The 22,774-nt window shown below is 40.0% G+C and overlaps 1 protein-coding gene across 1 annotated transcript in view; it reads right to left on the reverse strand.

Moving 5' to 3' along the window:
- Positions 1 to 22,774, reverse strand: part of GALK2 (galactokinase 2) — a 289,559-nt gene that overhangs the window by 120,749 nt on the left and 146,036 nt on the right. Inside the window, exons 6-7 of the mRNA XM_089670313.1 lie at positions 4,996 to 5,094; positions 3,190 to 3,342 (exon numbers count right to left, since the gene is read on the reverse strand). Coding sequence (XP_089526439.1) covers positions 3,190 to 3,342; positions 4,996 to 5,094 — 252 coding nt within the window. The remainder of the gene's footprint in view (positions 1 to 3,189; positions 3,343 to 4,995; positions 5,095 to 22,774) is intronic.

Here is a 22,774-nt window from a genome sequence, read left to right on the forward strand (position 1 = left end):
CTATGGTCAAGAATTAAGAGAAGCTGTGTCCATCTATGAAAGTAAGAGAAGAAGTGGTTTTTAAATTGTGCTTGGTAACTTTATCATTTTTAAAAGGAAAGCTAATAAAAACAAGCCTCAAGTAACTACAAATAGTATACAGAGTGTATTTCTAATATATATCATGTAATAAAACGGAGTGCCTTTCTGTTTCTTTCACAAAGGGTTTTGTGATAGTGTTAGATAAAGAAATAAACTGTACCATATTAAGGTGAATTCAGTGCATCAACACAACTTCTTACAGTGATTGCTCTGAAGTGAAGCAGCTTGAAATTGTCATTGCTAGTATTGTGACTGGCTGTAACAAGCCACTATGCCCAAAGATCAACTGTTGCACATTCTCTAAAAGTCCCCATTGGGCATTCTGGTGGGAGATATGTAACAAGCTGCAATGCAGTCTTGTATCTCTCCAGTCAGTCACGTAGTGGTGGGGAGGATAACAAGGGTGGCAGCAGGTAGACATCCACAGCTCCATTTTTGGTGTAGTGACAATACTCCAACTTTTCCTGGTTGAAGGCCTTCATGCAAGTGCACTATGCAATTCTCTAGTGTAAAATGTGAGTTTTCAGGTAAAGTTTACAAGTTATTCTATGTTGCTCCAAATACATGATTCTTACAACTGGCAAAAACAGATTTAAATTGTGCTACTTGGGAGCCACCACTCACACAATGAAAGCAGTAAACTCTAGCAAGGAAACAGTAAACTCAGAGCAAGGAAGCAGTAATCTCTACTTGCAAATAAAAAGATTCTTTATTTTTCTCCATGACTTTTAAAATCACAGAACATATTGTGTAAAAACTAAAACAAAAAACACAAATGTACTGAATGTTGACTTTTTAGTAAAGATTCCCCTAATTTTTGATGTTTTGAAACAATAGGGTTTTTTTAGCTTTGCCTGAGATGTACAGTTGTGTTCAAAATAATAGCAGTGTGTTGAGAAAAGTGAATAAAGCTCAAAATCCTTCTAATAGCTTTTATTTCCATACACACAAATGCATTGGGAACACTAAACATTCTATTCCAAATCAAAACATGAAGAAAAATATATCAAATTTGTGTTGTTCCTCTAAAATAAAATTAAAGAAAAGTGAATATTAGACTGTTCAAAAAAATAGCAGTGTTTGTATTTTTCTTTACAAACTCAAACATTCACTATATTAATTGAAAAATGTTTGAAGATTTTGCTTTCCTTTGAATCACTTAGTTAATATTTAGTTGTATAAGCACTGTTTCTGAGAACTGCTGTACATCTGTGTTGCATGGAGTCAACCAACTTCTGGCACCTGTGAACAGGTATTCCAGCCCAGGATGATTGGACTACATTCCACAGTTCTTCTCTATTTCTTGGTTTTGCCTTAGAAACTGCATTTTTGATGTCACCCCACAAGTTTTCTATTGGATTAAGATCCGGGGATTGGGCTGGCCACTCCATAACGTCAATCTTGTTGGTCTGGAACCAAGATGTTGCACGTTTACTGGCGTGTTTGGAGTCATTGTCTTGTTGGAACACGCATTTCAAGGGCATTTCCTCTTCAGCATAAGGCAGCATGACCTCTTCAAGTATTCTGATGTATTCAAACTGATCCATGATCCCTGGTATGCAATAAATAGGCCCAACACCGTAGTATGAGAAACATCTTGCAGATAGTTTGGCTTCACATAGTCTTCTAATTGTAACAGTACTCACAGGTAACTTTAGACCTTCTTTGATCTTCCTGGAGCTGATTGTTGGCTGAGTCCTTGCTATTTTGGCTAATCTTCCATCCATTAGAATGGTAGTTTTTCACTTTCTTGCACGTCTTTCAGGTTTTGGTTGCCATTTTAAAGCATTTGCAATCATTTTAACTGAGCAGCCTATTATTTTCTGCACATCTTTGTATGTTTTCCCATCTCCAATCAACTTTTTAATCAAGGTATGCTGTTCTTCTGAACAATGTCTGGAATGACCCATTTTCCTCATAATTTCAGAGAGAAATGCACTGTAACCAGCATGTACAACATTTGCTGCCTTCCTTCCTTAAATAAGGGCAATAATTGCCACCTGTTTTTCAAAGAATGAATGACCTCACTAATAGAACTCCACACTGTTATTATTTTGAACATGCCCCTTTCAATTAGTGATTCAATTACACAGAATCAGCAGCATGCATGTCATGACTGTTGGGTCTGTTGGATTTCTATTACTCTACTACACCTGCTAGTAAATTATTTGCCATGTAGAAATATCATTTCTACCAAAAACAGAGATTGATCAGGTTAGTGATGTCTGACTGCTATTATTTTGAACACAACTGTATAATAGTTAGTATTTCTGTACATCTGTACACAGACCTGGAACATTGCTGCACTCTTTGCTGCATTTTTAATATAAGGATTTAGTAAGTCTTTTTATCACTACTTTATATAACACTGTATGTTCTTATTTATTGTTTTGTTACTGGGCTATGTATGGCCAAGAGATAATGATGATGATGGGTGCTCATGCCTGTTGGAAGCACTTACTATTGTACACAAAAGTTTACAACTTGTTCTTTTTTTAATGAACAAAGAAGTGATTACATTACCATGCAACATTCACCCATAAACCAAGTCAATTAAAACACTGCAGCAGGTTCCAGAGATGTATAAAATGGCAATTGCAAGAACAAGCACAAATCAGGGTTTCTACTAAAGGGGTTGCCATACTAAAAAAAAATGAACAATTTCCCTCCATAAAACAAAAGGGGTACCCTATTTGACCACTACAGCTACCGAATAACAGTTTTGACAGGCAAATAGTGAATTTATGCGTTACTATAAAAACCCATACCCAATAAACCTAAAGTTGGATTTAGGGTAATAAAATACAATAAATATTTTTTTTTCTTGTAGCGTGTGAAGAGATTTGAACCCCTGTCTGTTTTTTTTTTTTTTTGTTTCTGGGTCCCCTCTCTTTCTGCCCTGTGCCTATCAGCCAATTCATGAAGAGAGGGAACACTTCTGCACTGGTGACACTGACTGCATTTAAAACCAGACAGATATTTTTATCCTTCCTTACTCTACACAAAATTAAAAACTGACTAGAGTTGGACCTTTTGGCAAACTGTGGTTTTACAGTTACTTAATGTCCTGCTAATTATGTTTACAATGCATTCTAATAGTTACCATACCTTGGTGGCCAGACGACACTCCACAACTCTTATATTGAAATGAGCTGTTGCTGCTTTGTTCATTTCAACACAGCTATTCGCAATAACAAACACAGCTCCAGAGGGAAGTTTCACATCAGTAGCTCTTATAGGGTTAAATTCTATTAGCTTGGCCTATAATGATAACAAGACAACAGCAAGAAATCCTTCATATATATCAAAATTGTCCAAGAGAAATATGCCAGCTGTGAGTGGACTATGGTGGGCTGAAACCTACAGGTTTCCTTTATTCCTTGTGACTACATTTTTTTCAAAATCTTTATCGCTGCAGAGTCTCCAACTGTAGCAAGGGGAGTCCAAATACATGAAACATTCAGCTGGTAGTCTAACACCTCCTGTCAAAAGTGCATAGGGGGTGGGGATATACAGCTAAAGAACTTTTGCTGCTGAAGTCCCAAGAGATACAAGAAACAGCATGAAAGATTCAACCTCCCATATCCACCTATAACTGACATTGCTCAGTGGGTTGACATTATACAGTCATTAAAGAGGGCACATGATAGGTAACAAGCCTACAGAACGTGCCAAAGAATATGAAATTTTGCATTCTGTGATTGCAGTTAAGCAGATGTTGCATAACAAACGAAATTTAAAACAAATATTTATATTTTCAAAAATGTATATGAATATAATGATTGTACTTACTGCAGATCACTGTCACTGTCCCTTAATATGTAACATGCTTGGAAACTTTAGAAGAGCTAAAGAGTGTCAAGGTAAAAGTCATGTAAGGCCACCACAGATATTACAGCAGCAGCACAGTGGCTATGTGTTTAACTCCTCTGCCTAGCAGCACTAGGGTCGTTGGTTCAAATCCCAACTATGACTACCTGCCTGGAGTTTGCATGTTCTCCCTGTGCCTGCATGGTACTCTGGTTTCCTCCAACACTCCAAAGACATGCTGGTAGGTTAATTAGCTTCTGTCTACATTGGCCCAAGTAGGTGTATGTATGAGTGAATGAGAGCTAGGGACCTTAGATTGTAAGCTCCTTGAGGGCAGGGACTGATGTGAATGTACAATATATATGCAAAGCGCTGTGTAAATTGACAGCTCTATATAAGTACCTGTAATAAATAAATTAGATAGAAAGCACAGTCCAATCTCCTCAGAAATTCTAGTGAATGCCAAAATGTCAATTGCTATTTATTTCAGCAGCCATCTGCATGAAATCTGGAAGGACTCAGACTGTTGGCAGATTTCTCAGGAGAATATCTATGGGTGACATAAAAATTCCCACCTTGAAATGCACCTATGTCTACAAAATGGACTTTAAAGTACTTATACACTCTTGCTTTCAAACTAGTCCTTGCTGACCTCTTTAGCTGCAGGCACTTTGGAGTACTTCATTGTAAAAGATCTTGAAGTCTGGTTTCGGTCTGTTTCTAACAGCCTATAATACCTGCTGTTTGTTTTACATGAGTAGTCTGGCACGCTGCCAAGTCCCTGCTGCCAGAGAAAATTAAAGGAAATTGACCTGCCATTTCAATGCCTCTGTTGTGAAATTTAAAAATTTGTATCTCCACAATGCTTTTAGCTACAGAAATCCTTTACAGACTGTAAAAATATAAATACTTTAATTTCCAAAGTCTGGGCAAAAGTACATTTTAAACAGAAAATATACTAGGCAAAATTAAGATACAGGTAAAGATTAGTCAGCTTTTTCCAAAGGTTTGAGATGCACTATAAAACTAACAGTGATATAATCTAAAAACTATTAATGCAGGTCCTGGTTAGCAGGTGCCTGCTTGTTTATATAAGTTACCTACAGTTCCCTCCTCTGCCAGAAATGAGATTGACTGGTCCATTCCTCCACCCTCTGTGCCAATGTAACGTTCACATTTTGCACAGGTTTCGGCGAGCTCCACCTGTAAGTCAAATTGACACATGGTTCACATAAAAATCATACAATCATCAACTACTGAATTACAGTGTCTAAACTACTATTCTCAGCGGAGTGCAGTTAACAGTTACATTTATTCTGGGTTCACATATATGCGGGCTGGGATGCAGTGCAATTCTGATGGCTGGTGCGATGCAATTTTGTTCATGCAAAGCAGGTGCGATTCCAATGCAAATTGCTAAAGTGTATCAGGCTGGAAATCGCATCCACACTGCACTGAAAATCACAAAGGAGCCAATTCAAAATTGCACTGTGGCTGGCCCACATGTATGTGAATGGGCTCTGCATAAAAGCATTTTATTTCAGGTGTCATGTGAATCTATATGGTTCAAATCGCAACAGAATTTGTATTCATGTCATCCAAGGCTTAACAGATTTTGACAGAACTGTAAAGTTGGTTATGTTCCACTGGATAAATACATTCATTATTGTATTCTTTGATCATCATACAGCAGGTGAACTGGTAAGCATCTTATCAACATGCTACCAATGGACAATAATGGGAACTATTATAATTTGTTCAAATTATTAGCCATAGGTTCTGATTAAAAAGAAAATGTGAATGAAAGTAGTGTTGTACACTGTGACCAGCCCTTCAAAATGAAAGGAAAACCCCTGACTGACTGTTTGGCTCTTCCTTTAGAACAATGCAGAGAACCTGTTTCAACTGCACACCAAAAAAAATGCCCTCCTTAAAAGAAATGTATGGAAATTACCCCCCCCCCCCCAGTCATACTTACCTAGGTGGATCCAACACAACAAACACTTTTCTCCTGCGCTAGGAAAAGACTCAGTAGACCCAATAGGAATGTTCTGGAATTTTCTGGAATATGCACTGCTTGCTGCCCTCAACAGACCGGGTGGTCCAAATACACTGGATGCAAATGGAGAAACAGAAAAAGGGCGCACCGACCTAGTGCATTATCGTTTAAAATATTTATTGAAGAAACAAAGTAAGTATCACACTCACAATAGACATAACACAGGCATGTCAAACTGAACAAGATGTATGATCCAAACAACATCCGAGTCCATAAGATGGAACCCTGGATGACCAACTGGCTAATGCGTTTCGAGGACACAACCTCTTCTTCAGAGCCAAAGGACTCTTAAGGACTCGGATGTTGTTTGGATCATACATCTTGTTCAGTTTGACATGCCTGTGTTTTTATGTCTATTGTGAGTATGATACTTACATTGTTTCTTCAATAAATATTTTAAACGATAATGCACTAGGGCGGTGCGCCCTTTTTCTGTTTCTCCATTTACCTAGGTGGATGCAGCATCGCTCCGATGCTGCATTTGTCCCCCACTGGCTCTAAGTGTGAGAACTTAGCAATCACATGACCACTGATTGCGGAGTTCTCACAGCTGCTCTGAGCAGACAGGGAAGACTGGAAGTCACTGCTGTCTGCTTTGCCACCCTCCCACGCTCACTGGAGCTCTGGCCAGTGGAGCGGGAGGGAGCGGCTGGCTCAGGCTCTCAGCAAATCGCTGAGAGCCTGAGCCAGGTGCCACTCCAGACTCTGTAGTGGATTCCGACTTTAAAAACAGGATCATTCCCCAGCCTGGACTGGCTGAGTGACATCAGCTGACTGTGGGCTTCAGCCCACTGTCAGCTAAAAAGGGTCACAGAACAAACTGCACTCCTGTGATTCACAAAGTACAGCCACAAAGAGCTTTGGCTGTACTTCTCCTTTAAATAGTCCCAGTAATAAAAACTCAAGTCATAATAAACAATGATGAGAAAGAACAGTGAGTAACACTCAAATGCATTCCTGAAATATGGAGCATTAACATAGCCTTACTCACAGCAAGATATTATTGTCAAGAACCACTAGTGTTGCTTGTTCAATACATTAAAAAAGTGGAAATAAAAGACACTTAGTCCGGAACCTCCACCCACACTTTGTGGTTTCTTCCCAGTTTGCATGCCAAGTGATGTGCAAGAAGCTGCTACAATTCAGCAGAGATCTTGACAAAGAATATAATTATACCTTCCTCTGCCAAGATATATAATCGGGGATTCTGAAACCATTATGCAAACTCAATATTATTTGTCTGACAAGACATATGGTCCATTGAGCTTTTTAGGTAAAAAAACCCCAGTGGTTAACAGCTGGCTAATGTGGTTACCACACTGCAGAGTGCATAGACCAAGCATTCAGCTGTGTTTTTCAGTTGAAAGATTCCAGTTATAGAGATATCCAGTCTGCTATCCAAAATGTCCAAAAAATACACTCAAAATATGTACATGAGCTACAAACTCTCATGTAATAGTAACACTTTTAAACAATGTTCAACAGTTTTTTATTCAAGACGTTACACACATGAACCAGTCTACGGATATTGTACACAAGTTAATCTGATCTTCTTTGGCTATAAATGCTCTACATCACTATGTTTCAGTACCCCCCCCCCCCCCCCAACAACCACCACTATCTATATCAGGTAAGTATCTTACCAGCAGGGGTGGTTATCTTATTCAAAAGGAAAACAGGAGGTGTGATATTTGTTGGGATGTTCATTTCCTATGTTCAAGCCTGATGAAGACCCTAACTCGACTCTTTCTCCCTGTGTAAGCATCTGTCCTACTGATGAGTAACAGAGACAAAGATGTAAGCAGTGCAGAGGGTCATACAGTGCCATGTATGCAGAAGTTATTGGCACAGAAGGCAACAGAATATATTTACTTTTGTACACTGCACTTTTACTAGATAAGGTATACAAGTTTGTTTGAAAGTACATTTAAACTTATTATTAGTAAGTTGGTGAAAAACAACACGTCTTTGCAAAAGAAAGTACAATGTGGTGCAAGTACATTTCTGTTTGGGCACCTTCAGAGCTACCATGTACATTTAAGGGCAAAGGTAAGACATCAGCACTAGCACTACGTAACAAAAGCAGAATTAAAGAGACCATATCATAAGAGGCTGCCACTAACAGAATTGCTTGTGTAAACATACCAGACTTGTTTCCTTTGTTTCTGTGGACATCAATGGCCACCTTGATTGACAACCAAATTTGGCCAGGAGCATGGTTAGGCCAGGGATGCTTTGCTCAAACTAGATTTAGCACAGAACACATCCCAGTTGTGATGTAAGAACTGAAGACTGCAGGATAGCAGTGGGATGAATCTTTCTACTGCTCTAAAGCTAAATTCTAGCCAGCAGCAAATTTCAGTTTCCTGTCACCTAGTATAGTAAGGGTTAATATCTCATTTAGTCTAGGGGGTGTTTCGAGTGGAGAATTACTTAAGGCAGGCTTACTCCTCACCATACGAACGGTCCCACAAAGCCACTCTTTGCCGCTTGAGCAGTTCTGCCATCTCCAACACAATCACATACAATGCAGGACCTCGGGTGCTATATTGCATGGGAGGATATTGAGGGCCCTCCCACATAACCAGAGCAGAATGAACCAAGTAGGAGTGATGGCTACCATGGGAGTAAGAAATTGTGTGAAATTGGTGTCAGGCTCACACAGTTATTTACAACATGTCTTGTGTAATCTGTAACAAAAGCACACAAGGAATTCAGGATTGGTAAAAATAAAAAATAATTACATGGTCATATTTTTATATTATTTACATTTTTTTATATCTGCTCAGTATATTGCAGCTCACTAATGTACACACCTTAATGCATGTTCTCATGTTTCATTAACTGCTTGCCCTGCCGCCCTATAGCAGAAGTACTGCTACAGGGCTGCGCAAAATCACAGATATATACATATGTGATTTGCATTTCCGGGTAATTTTGCTATTGGCAGCTAGAGATGTCAATCACCGGGTCCTGGCCAGCACTTGACGATCGTCGGGGAAGGCTGACTGGGGAGAGACCTGTGTGTAAACAACACAGGTCTCTCTCCTGTCAGCATGGACATGCTGCTTTGTATCTCTCTGCATAGCAGAGTCTTCCTAGTAAAACACACAGCACACTGTTAACCCTTTGCTCACCCCAGATGTTAACCTCTTCCTGCCCAGTGTCATTAGTACTGTGTCAGTGTTTTTTATTAGCACTGACCACTGTATTAGTGTCACTTGGGATGTCAGTGGCAATTTGTCAGTTCCCACCCAGTGTCAGAATGCCCATCACAGTCCCGCTATAAGTCCCTGATCGCCGCCATTACTAATTTTAAAAAAATTGAAATAAAAATTCCAGTATATATATATGTATACATACCACCATTTGTAGACGTTATAACATTCACGTAAACCAATTAATTTACATGTATTGGGATTTTTTTTAGCAAAGACATGTAGCAGAATACATTTTGGCCTAAATTTATGAATAAATTTGATTTTTGCAATTGCTTTATTGGATATGTTTTATAGAAAAAAGTAAAAAATATTGTTTTGTTTTTTTTCAAAATTGTCGTTTTTTTTTTTTGTTTATAGCGCAAAAATAAAAAGCGCAGAGGTGATCAAATACGACCAAAAGAAAGCTCTATTTGTGGGAAAGAAATCACATAAATGTAATTTATTTACAGCATTGCATGACCACACAATTGTCAGTTAAAGTAATGCAGCGCTGTAGTGCAAAAAATGGCCTGGTCAGGAATGGGGATAAATCCTCTGGAGGGTAAGTGGTTAAGAAATCCCATTCATTTTGAATGGACTACCAAATGCACAACAACACAGGTTTTGACATACTTATTTCCTGACATAGCATACCACAATACAGGAGGGTCCACATCTGTGGCACTGTGGTGCCATTCCAAATGAATGGCACTGGAATGGACAAAAAAAGCCAAGAGGAGATTTACTAAAACTAGAGCGTGCAAAATCTGGTGCAGTTGTACATAGAAACCAATCGGCTTCCAGGTTTTATTGCCAAAGCTTAACTGAACAAGCTGAAGTTAGAACCTGATTGGCTACTATGCACAGCTGCACCAGATTCTGACTCCCATTATGTGTTAATGTGCATTTTGGTAATGTTATTTTTACCATATTTTACTGCAACATAAAGCTTAACCACTTGCCAACTGCAGATAGCCGAATGACAGCTACACTGAAGCCGGCCAGTTCTGGGAGGACATCATATGACATCCTCCCAGAACGTGCCCTCCCGCGCGCCCCCAGGGGCGCACACCCAGCGATCTCCATGATTGCTGTGTCCTATGGACACAACTGTTCACGTGATGTGGTAAAAGGCCAATCACAGCAGCCTTTTACCACGTGATCAGCCGTGTCCAATGACACAGCAGATCACCGGAAAATGCAGTTGTCGGTTATCAGCTGCACTTTCCTCACGCTGTCACAATTATCAGAGGACGGATCGGCACTGATCATCAGGGCACTGATGATCAGTGCCCAGCAGTGCCACCCACCAGGGCCGCCCATCTGTGCCCAACAGTGCCGCCCACAAGTGCCCAGCAGTGCCACCCACCTGTGCTCAGCAGTGCCACCCACCAGTGCCACCCATCAGTGTCATCAGTCAGTGCCACCCATCAGTGCTGCCTATCTGTGCCCATCATTGTTGCATATCAGTGCCAGCTCATCAGTGCCGCCTATGAGCACCACCTCATCAGTGCCGCCTATCGGTGCCCATCAGTGCTGCCTATCACTGCTGACTATCAGTGCTGCCACTCAGTGCCGCCTATCAGTGAAACCTCATCAATGCATCAGTGAAGGAGAAAAATTACCCGTTTGCAAAATTACATAATAGAAACAAAGAAAAAACATTTTTTTTTTAAATGTTTGCTCTTTTTTTGCTTATAGCGCAACAAATAAAACGCCCAGCGGGAGTACATGCCACCAAAAGAAAGCTCTATTTGTGTGAAAAAAATTATAAAAATTTCATATGGGTGTAGTGTTGTATGACCGCGCAATTGTCATTCAAAGAGCGACAGCACTGAAAGCTGAAAATTGGCCTGGGCAGGATGGGCGTATAAGTGCCCGGTAGGCAAGTGGTTAAATCTACCGTAGACATAATGAAGTACCTTCATTGTACCTTCCTCTGTATCCAATTTGTCTCAACAGAGCCTGGGAAGTAGGTGCCCTAGCCCTCTTTGCTGGAGAAAACTTGCAAAGCATAAAATGCTACGCATAACTATAACTATAGGTAAACCCCACAGTTATTTACTAACTTTAAGAAACACCAGTAAAAGTTTTTTGAAATGTTAGCATTCTGCCAGTATACTAGCCTCTTATCCTGTGCTTAGATGAATGGGCAGCATTGTTACCTAGCTTACTTTGCATTGCATGCAACAATCAAACAGCTAGAGTTTGCTGGTCAAAGGACAGAGCAGAGAAATGAACCGATCAGTATGCTGTGGCTCCTTCTATATCCAATTAGGTAAGGGCAGCCCTGGATTAGGTTGTATTTTCTGCAGTGGAGGAAAACAAGGTCAGGGACCAGACTAACGGGAGAGAATGTAGCATTTCAGGTGCATAAATGAGGTATTAAATTCCATATTTTCTTATGCTGCATTTTTTATTAAATTCATAATTATGATGTACTAAAACAATAAGAAAAAACTAAATATAATACAATGCAGGTTGCCCTGTGAGTAGTACTCAATCTCTTGAATTGTGACATACATGCAATATATTCAAGCTCCCGGTTATTTCAATAAATGCTTGTTGTAATTTTGTTTTAAAGTGAAGAAACAAGGTTGCAAGACATTACATTTATAATACATGTCTGAGCAATGTGGAAGGTATAAATAACATTTAACAAAAACATTCAGAGAAAGAAGTAGGAATTTTGTTCTTTTTTTCCTAGAAATCTTGTAGGTGGAATCAGTATCTCTAGAAAATCTATCACAGACCAAAAACAAGTCAAAATCTCTTGTTTACCATAACATTAAGGGTAGGAGCATAAAAACGGATTTTGGATTACAACATCCATAATACCTTTTGTATATATGCTTTGGAAATATACAAATATGTGGTGTAATTGGGAATATAAATAAGTGAACATTAAGAACACTTTCATGTGCTAAGATGCATGTATTCTCCTGAGTCATGAGTAATCAGTCATCTATATGGCAGAAGAAAAAAAGGCTAACATGTGCAGCTCAGGAAGAACCTTTGATCGCAACAGATATTTACAATAAATATGAGGTTTTTTTAAAAAAAATCATAGTTTTCTGTCAATGAGCTGTAAATACATTTTCCAGGTATATAAAACATGGAAAAAACAGCTCACGTCTGGATTATAGATATTATAGACCAATATATTTCTAGAATTACTGACAAGCATCTGTAAAACAATAACATACACTGTAACTGTATTTATTAGCAAATTCCATGAAGAATTCTTTGAGGGGCAGGCCAGTGAGGTAATTTTACTAAGCATGCATATGATTATAGGTCCTGTTTTTATTTAAAGCTGAAAATTACTTTAAAATTACAGTGGACCCTGCTTTCAGAGCCAAAGTGTGATCCCTTCTAGAACATTTTTCCTAAGGTTGATGTGAAGCATTTGTTCAGCCTAAATTTTTTAGATTTTGGTTTGGATACAGTGAGGAAGGATTAGAACCTTTGTTGAGTTTTTATTGTTATCTTGGGCTCCGATAGAGAGATTTCCCCCCACTTACCCTCATGATTATATAGTACTGCACTGTATATGGTACTGCTATTCTCTGAATACATCAAACAAAAACTCCTAAAAGCCACGTCTGCACAAATTTCTGCATCCCTAAAAAAGATCCCCATCCAGGTTACGTTTGTTTCCTGTGTTTTAACCTGCTTAGGGTTTGGAAGACTAATTCAAAACAGCTAAGGTAAGAAAAAGGCCATTTTGTTGGTAAAGAACAGGACAAATAATCTCACATATCCAATGCCATCAGCATCATAGATCATGCATAATGAATTTCTTTCTTCTCATCTGCCTGATTAGTATTATATTAAAATTAATGACAAGATTGTATGCAATATTATCTCTAAACACATTAACAGGCAGAAAAAAATATACCTGGAAAGTGCAGTAAATAGAAAATAAAATGTAATCAATATTTGGTGTGCCCATCCTTTGCCTTCAACACAGCAGCACAATTTGCAGTTTGTGAAGGTACTTATAGAGACACTTTAAAAAAAGGAATCTTCTATTATTAGTGGAAAAAAGTTCCCGGGAGGTTGACATTGCATTTCATTGAAATTGCATTGTGTGTAATTGTTAAATGTCATGGATAAACCTAAAACACATTTAAATCCCCACTCCCAAAATCACTGGTGGTTAGTGGTATTTCAAACATCCCAAAACAATACCACAACCACTGGTAGTCAGTGGCATTTTCAACCTCCACCTGTCATGACTGATGGTCAGTGGTCCTTTACAGGAAGCACTGGTGTCTGAAAAAGATAGGGATACAGTGATAGGCAACTTGAATGTTCACAGAATCCAAGAAGTCTTTCCTATTGAGAATGACCAAATTAAAAAAAAAAAATATTCAAAACTCTTGTGTATGCAAATAGGCACTTAGTGCATTAACATCTAAAATGAAATGATCTATCTTGGACATAGCAAAAAGATTTGAATATAAATTCCACAAGTGTTTAGAGGAAAGCATGGGGACTACCACTGCCAGGGAAACAAGCCCGTGAACCACCTAGTACAGAGCATGGACAAAGACAGAAACCCTATCTTGTATCCTGTTGATTCTACTCCTGTAGCCAAGCTCAAAAATGTAACGGAGCCAAGAGTCTGTAATCAATAGAAAGCATCCCCCCACCTTGTTGCCCACAGGTGGGGCAGACCTTGTTGGAGGACCTGGAGTTCTTGGACTGCCTAGGCCTGTATTGGGGCTAGTATATTTTAAAGCGGGAGGACCTGTATGCATCTCCATAGCTCAAAAAAGGTCATGATAGGATGAAAGGAAAGAGAAACTCTTCCACACGAAAGGCTTTCATTTAATAGTCTTGGGCAGATGGGTAATCTTCCCATTAGTTTTGTCCTAAATTATATTGTCCAGAAAAACCCTAAGCAGAACCACCCCTTAGAAGGAGGGCTGCCCTCTTAGATACCTGGTAGGACTCTTGTCCATTCAGCAATGGCCTGAAAAATACAAGCACAAAAATAAACTGACAGGGGGCATTGCCAACGGCAGAGAAAATGATGAGTAATCTATAACAGGAATCACTGTCCCCTTGGTAAGGAGAGATACTGGCAGGTCCACTGAGGGAGGAGTTAACAACTTTTCAACTGATTTCTTCAGGAAAGGATAAAAGATGTACAACCAATTGGGGAAAATTATTAATGATTATGGAAGACATTAGCAGTGTTTCAGTCTTTGGAAGCCCAGAATAGTCACTGCAACAACTGTTACTGAAATAACTTTTCAGTCTCAGGGAACCCCTGCTAAAAATGACTATATCTACAACCCATTCTATATCAGTGTGATGGTCAGTGAGAAGAATGCTCCTTACACTCGTGGTCATTGGAAAGAATTAACCCCTTAGAGATAGCTAAAAAAGATCAACGGTGTCAGTGGGAACGTATCTGAGAGACATACAGTAGTTGCTCAAAGCTCAAGTAACCTCTAGCAACCTCAGGAGGAATCCCAGGGTTCCTTGGAACCCAGGTCGTGAAGTCCTTGCCTTGAGGCAAAAACTATACCCATTCATCACAGAATTGAGTTCCGTGTCTTCCATAATCACTGGGAGAAATGGACATTTGGAAAATGCAAGAAGACTTCCAAACAAAATGAGTGAGCTAGAACTTGACTAGGATTATCACTTAGCACAATAAAAGAAACCTGGTTAAGTATTAGTCGTGACTGAATAATTAACTAGTTGCCGACCGCAGATAGCCAAATGACGGCTGCACTGCGGCCGGCCAGTTCTGAGTGGACGTCATATGACGTCCTCCCAGAACGCGCTCTCCTGCACGCCCCAGGGGGCGCGCACCCGGCGATCTCCGTGATCGCTGTGTCCTACGGACACAGCTGATCACGTGATGTGGTAAAAGGCCAATCACAGCGGCCTTTTACCACGTGATCAGCGGTGTCCAATGACACGCTGATCAGAGGGAAATGCAAGTGCCGGTTCTCGGCTGCACTTTCCTCACGCTGTCAGATCGTGAGGAAAGTACTGCCGAGAACCGGCAGTTGTCAGAGCGAGGATCGGCACCGATCATCAGGGCACTGATGATCAGTGCCCTGATGATCGGTGCCCAGCAGTGCCACCCGCAAGTTCCGCCCACCTGTGCCCAGCAGTGTGCCCACTAGCTCCGCCCACCTGTGCCCAGCAGATCACCCACCTGAGCCCAGCAGTGCACCCACCTGTGCCACTCTGCAGTGTCACACACCTGTGCCCAGAAGTGCCACCTACCTGTGCCCAGCAGTGCCCCCCACCTGTGCCCACCCACCTGGCCCACCAGTGCCACCCACCTGTGCCCACCCACCAGTGCTGCCCACCAGTGCAGCCCAGCAGTGCTGCCAGTCAGTGCCCAGGGGTTGTGCCAGTCAGTGCCGTCAGTCAGTGCCCAGCAGTGATGCCAGTCAGTGCCGTCTATCAGTACCCATCATCAGTGTCACCTATCAGTGCCGCCTATCAGTGCTGCATATTAGTGCCGCCTATCCGTGACACCTCATTAGTGCTGTCTATCAGTGCCGCCTATCCGTGCCACCTCATTAGTACTGCCTATCAGTGCCCTTTAGTGCTGCCTATCAGTGCCCATCAGTGCCGCCTATCAGTGCCCATCAGTGCTGCCTCATCAACGCACATCAGTGAAGGAGAAAAAATACCTGTTTGAAAAATTTTATAATAGAAACAAAGAAACTTTTTTTTTTTTTTTTTTTGCAATTTTTTTATTTATAGCGCAAAAAGTAAAGCGCCCAGTGGCGATTAAATACCACCAAAAGAAAGCTCTATTTGTGAGAAAAAAATGATCAAAATTTCATATGGGTACAATGTTGCATGACCGCACAATTGTCAATCAAAGTGCGGCAGCGCTGAAAGCTGAAAATTGGCCTGGTAAATAAGGGGGTATAAGTGCCTGGTAGGCAAGTGGTTAATTTGGAAGCATATATTTTGTTTGGAAAGACAAGAAGGGGAGGGATTTTTATGTTTCTAAAATGTTGCTTCATTCAAGCTATGAATGAAGATATATGTGACAGAAACAAAAGTAGAGTATGTGCAGATGAAGGTCATAATTGTATTGTATTTATTGCTGAACTTTAGATGCTTCTACAAATCAAAAAGGCAGCAAGGAGAAACCCAGTTTATATTATGTTCAACTGTTCAGACATCATAGTTTCGTAATCAGGTTGAAATAAAGACACAAATCTATCTAGCTCAACCAATAAAAAAAAAACAAATAGAAAACCTCATCATTTGGGATATTGAAGTATGTGTTAGTAGTACATACAGTATATACTGTAATTCTGATATAACAGACAAAATTACTCTACACAAGTTGTAGCTGAATCAATTGGACTGGGAGGCTTGTCTAATTTAAGACATTTCAAATAAATCAGATTCCATATGCAGGTTGACAAATATGGCAACATCTGACTTGGAATTCAATAAAGTATTTGACAGGTGGGAGCAAAGTTTAAGCAGCAGTGAAAAGCACCTAGTCCTACAGGTTGGGAAGATGTATAGTTAGACACTTAAACCAAAGAGAAAGGTATTAAAAAGTCTTCAAAGATACTGTAGTGGGTGCATTCCCTATGAGAGGAACAGGAATCAAAGAAACCATGAAACTACCAAGAGACTAAAGCTGTGACCAAATTAGTCTCTGTTGCTCAGAGTTTTGTTCTGGCTCAAAACTTTAAGAACTTTGAGACACTAAACTTAACAGACATCAGCCTTTAATTTAAAGGATATTTCACCTTTTAAAAAAATAAAAATAAATGCACATCTTTTGCAGGTACAAAAATGTGCATTTATATTTTTTTCTTTTATCAGGAGCCCATAAAGCAATACACCCGTGATCAGCAGATCACGAGAGCAATGCAAGGCTCCAGCAGACTGTCAGTGTAGCTGTGTGCCTGTCCCTCATATGGACAGGCAGTTACTGAATGACAAGAAGGATCAATGAACTACCTAGAGTGCTCACCAGTGCCCTGGTAGTTCACTGAGAACTACAAGCCATCAGCCAGCTTGGCTGACAGTAGTTGTAGTTCTCACATGGTCACGCAGAGCCACGGCTTGGGAGTGCGCCTGCTTGGGTGCCCCAATAGCAAGCTGCTTGCTGTAGGAGCAGCCGACAGGAGAGAGGAGCCAGGAGTGGCAACGGGGACCCAAGAAGAGGAGGATCAGGCCTGCTCTGTGCAAAACCACTGCACAGAGCAGGTAAGTATAACATGTTTGTTATTTAAAAAAAAAAAGACTTTATTATCACTTTAAGGAAGGACTAGAATGTTTCAGAATTTAAATTGCCTGCACAATATGGAATGAATGAATGGTGCTTTCAGAAAATAATCACTATATCAGAATTAGAATTTAAATTCATTATACAATTTCCTACAGAGTAAAAACAATTAGCAATTAATAACCACATATTTGTGGAAAAATCTAAACAAATCAGGTTTGTTTCAAAGGATTCAAAGACAGAAAGTCAGTTTAATAAAAAGGGCAGCAAACTGGAAAAGTACACATTGCTTTGTTCGGAAATGTAATCCTGTATGTAGGAAAATTATAAGTGACAGCAAGCCAAATATCATGAACTCAGACAAAAGGGGCAGGAATAAAATTACACTATTATTTGCCAATTTGCTGTAATCAATGTGTACCAAAACAAATCAATAAAACAGGGACTCTATTTTTATATCAATTACACATTATCAAAACCCAGAACATACAGAGACCAGCTTTCACAGGGAACAATGCAATAAAAATATGAGAAAAACCAAGGATTTGGTAAACCAGAGCTCTATTTTGCTAGTTAAATATATAAAGGCAGCAGTCCTACAAGGGCACAGGAGTTTGTTTTTTAAATGATCAGTGCATGAATATGTATGTTTACCCAACATGCAAGTTCACACTGTGGGCATAAAATGTTTTCATACCATGCCAACACACTCAAAGGAGGAAGGACAATCTCTTGATTATTGTGCATTAAAAATGTTCTGAAAAATGAATATTATGACTGTACAGTCCTACTGACCAGGGGCGGACTGACCATTTGGAAACTCGCACACTGCCCAAGGGCTCCGGGTCAGTAGGGGGCCCAATGAGATGTCATAGGCTTTTTTGAGTTTGGGCAAGGACACAGGGGCCCCATGATCCCCTATTGCCCGGGGGCCCCATGACTTGTCAGTCCGCCCCTGTTACTGACTGTTGCAAAAAAGAATCTTTACAGCCAGCAAAAAATACATTTAAATCTGCTTACAGTTAATAAAAATTTCTAAGTCATCCACTGTTTGGCCTCATGCACACTGGACGTTTGGCTATCTCTCGTACACACCTTTCCTCCTGGCAGCAGCATTTTGGCAGAATGAAAAACTTGATATTTGTAAAAAATATCTAACGCTTTTAGGCACATTTAGGTATGTCACGCGCTTATTGAATTGTATTAACACTCAAGTGCTAAATGTTCCGAGCATTAACCCACATTTACATGCAATTAGTCGCCTTAAAGTGTCACTAAACCCATGACCCCGTATTCACTATATCTGGTCTCCTGTTGTACACAGAACATGCAATCATTTTAGTAAATATAAACTGCTAAATAAACAAATATTTGTATGATCACACTCAAAATCTCAAGTGTTAAACTATCTAAAACAAGAAAAAGTGTTAAAATAATACCATATAAAATGTATCAACAAAATATTCACTTTCAAAATATCGTACAACTCACAATGTGTCCATAATAATTATTATTATTAAATCAAAAAAACAAAGTATTTAATGTCCACCATCAGGTGCATTATGTGCAAAAAAAAAGAAATATATAGTGAAATAAATTTGTACAAAAAAATCACTTTGCATAAAAGTGTGAAGTCAAAGCACCCAGTGTCCTTCACCACCATTTTATAAGGTATTATTTTAACACTTTTTCTTGTTTTAGAAAACGGTTTAACACTTTAGATTTTGAGCGCAGTCATACACATATTTGTTTCTTTGCACACTCCACAGCAGGGGTGGACTGACAACTCATGGGGCCCCCGGGCAATAGGAAATCATGGGGCCCCTGTGTCCTTGCCCAAACTCAAAAAAGCCAGGGGAATCTCATGGGGCCCCCACTGACCCCGGGCCCTCGGGCAGTGCCCGAGTTTCCAACTGGTCAGTCCGCCCCTGCTCCACAGTGAGTTTAGTGACTGCAGTTGCATAATTATTTATTACATCTTTCGTGCTGAGCTTTTCACATTTATAAACTGCTAAATACCTTTTCACATCAGCAGCTAGAGCAGTCTTGTGCAGAGCACTGGTTAAAGCTTGTAGGAGGAGTTTCCCCTGATCGTCCTATGAGGCTGCATAACCCCTGACCTCTGTCTGGACAGCACTGTGCCAATCACATGCACCCTCCCAAAAAAAAAAACCTCTCCATCTATACACACCAAACTGAGCATGTGCAGCTTGCACCCAAGGCACTGTACTATCAGCAGATGGATTGGGGACAGAAAAAAAGGGGAGGATCACAGAAGACAGGATCAAACATCCTTTTTATACAATGCAAAGGAATAAACCCTTAGGTTCCACACTGAGTATAACAAGCATATACAGACTGATTTTACTGTTGTGGGTCTAGTAACACTTAAGTGTTTTTTCAAAATGCTGCTGCTCCTGGATATGTTGACAGTGGGAGTTTTTTTCTGCCTAAACGCCTCTAAACACCTATGTTTGCATGGACACATAGGCTAACATGCCGGTCTTTATAGACAAAAAAAAAGGCCAGATACTCCTAACACAGCAGCATTTAAAACATCCAATACGCATGAGGCCTTTCAGACAACATTTGTGACAACAGGATTCCTGTAAACCTCATCCTTATGCCTAAAGCAAGGCAATTTTTTAAAATGGAGTGTCAAGGAGACAGGAAGGAATCAGAAGTTGTACTAAAAGGTGCACAATAAATGAGAGTACAATTTCACAATGGGGCATTTACAAAATAAACAACTCACAGCATATCTAATCCTTCCCCTCTATGTCCAAAGCCAAACCAAGTTTTTGCTAGTCCATTCATCTCCTCTTTTTTTCACATTTTCAATGAATGTTGGCATGTTAAATGTCTTAAAACAAATGTAAATACAGAGGAAATCCAAGTATAGATATTGTATACGTAGTTACATTGATCTAGCTTGGACCACTGTAACAATGTACACTCACCGGCCACTTTATTAGGTACACCTTGCTAGGGACAAGAAATTATCCCCATACCATTACACCACCACCACCAGCCTGAACCGATGATACAAGGCAGGATGGATCCATGCTTTCATCTTGTTTACACAAAATTCTGACCCTACCATCTGAATGTCGCAGCAACCAGTCTGCCCATTCTCCTCTGACCCCAGACATCAACAAGGCATTTTAGTCTAAACAACTGCCGCTCACGGGGTATTTTCTCTTTTTCGGACCATTCTCTATAAACCCTAGAGATGGTTGTGCTTGAAAATCGCAGTAGATAAGCAGTTTTTGAAATCCTCAGATCACTCCCTCTGGTGCCAACAACCATGTCACGTTCAAAGTCATTTAAATCCTCTTTCTGCCCCATTTTGATGCTCAATTTGAAATTCAGCAAGTTGTCTTCACCATGTCTAGATACCTAAATACATTGAGTTGCTGCCATAAGATTGGCTTATTAGATTGGCTGATTAGCAATTTGTTTTACCAAGCAATTGAACAGGTGTACCTAATAAAGTGGCCGGTGAGTGTATATGCCAAACCCGGTCGATGCCCCTGGAAGCTGGAAATCACTGTAGTAGACATCGCTACTCCAGTCATATCCACTTGCTACTGGGTCCTGTGCCAAATGGCTGCCCTGCTTAATTGTGAACACAGGAGGTCGGCAGCTTGGTACAGGTAAAATGCAGAGAATGCTTTGCATATTCAGAATGAATGCAAAATGTTCTCTGATTGGACATGGTAGGGAGCGTGATGTCACCGCCCTGCCTCTCCAACTTGCCCAATCAGAAAACACTTCAGGAAGTGCAACACTATCTCTGAATGGAGCCTGTCCTGGGCAGCTGACCTCCTGAAACAGCGGAGTCTACTTCAGTAATTTCCAGCTTCCGGGGGAAAGAGCATGGTATGAAATATCCATAGTTGCAATGGTTCAAGTTGGATCAGTGTAACTATATATAAAATAGCCATACTGGAATTTCCTCTTTAACAGTTTCTTAATTACAAATGCAACTGGTAATCTGGTTTTCGTTTGTACCCTTGAGGGGGTGGGAGGGACTGAGGGGACTTTTTATTATTTTCCCTAACTCCTTCAGATAGAGTAGTGTGTTGTCAGTCTAACAGGCAGTGGGTGGAACTGAGCATGGCTATCCCTGATACCGCTCTGAACAGTGCTAAGATCTACACAGCAACAGCATGAGACTTCAGCAATTCACTATAAAAGTTGTCACAGGTGCTGTCATCACAGTTCTCCTTGTATTAGGTGACTGTTCTCCAGTGGAACTTAAGAGACGCTGGATCTTTACATCAAGGCTTTAATTTTTTTTTCTAATTAAAGAACAACTTTCATTTTCACACTGATCACTGTTGATTGTCTAGAGTGAAAATTCAGATTTAGATTCCATTCACACTTGTGCGACTTTGTACACACAGTGCTTTATTTACTAAAACTAAAGGGCGCAAAATCAGACTCCCTTCTGCATAGAAACCAATCAGCTTCTAACCTCAGCTTGTTCAATGAAGCTTTGGCAATAAATCCTGGAAGCTGATTAGATTCTATGCAGAAGTGAGCCTGATTCTGCAGTCTCCAGCTTTAGCAAATTATGGGGTTTATTTACATAATAGTAAATAAAGGGGTTTATTTACTAAAGCTGGAGACTGCAAAATCAAGCCCTTTTCTGCACAGAAACCATTAAGCTTCCAGGATTTATTGTCAAAGCTCAGCTATGAGGAAAGATTAAAGGAACTTAATTTATTCTCTCTGGAGAAGAGGGGGATATGATCAACATGTATAAATACATCAGTGGTTCATATAGTGAACTCGATGTAGTTATTCATCCTGAGGTCATCACAGAGGACAAGGGGCACTCTTTACGTCTGGTGGAAAAGAAATTTAATCTCCAAACATGGAAAGGTTTCTTCACAGTGAGAGCTGTGAAAATGTGGAATAGACTCCTTCAAGAGTTGTTTCTGGCCAGCTCCGTGGATTCTTTCTTAGATACACAGAATATAACTGGATACTAACATTTATAGGTAAAGTTGATCCAGGGAATATCCAATTGCCTCTCAGGGGATCAGGAAGGAATTTTTTTCCCCTGCAGGAGCAAAATTATGTATTCAAGTGGTGACCAAGCAAATCCAAAATTACAGGCAAAATTGGATCATGATTTGCTGGGGGTTTTTTTTGCCTTCCTCTGGATCAACTGTGGGTATAGGATTATAACTTTTTTTTTTAATGGTTGAACTAGATGAACTTTTGCCTTTTTTCAGCCAGACTAACTATGTAACTATGAACAATATGAGGTTAGAAGCTCATTGATTTCTATGCAGAAGTGAGCCTGATTTTGCACTTTTTAGCTTTAGCAAATAAACCCCATAAAGTCGCATGACAAGTCACAGCCCATGT

Source organism: Staurois parvus, unplaced genomic scaffold (genome assembly GCF_062004578.1).
Source record: "Staurois parvus isolate SC_StPar_1 unplaced genomic scaffold, SC_StPar_1.0 ptg000089l, whole genome shotgun sequence".
In the NCBI taxonomy this organism is placed as follows: domain Eukaryota; kingdom Metazoa; phylum Chordata; class Amphibia; order Anura; family Ranidae; genus Staurois; species Staurois parvus.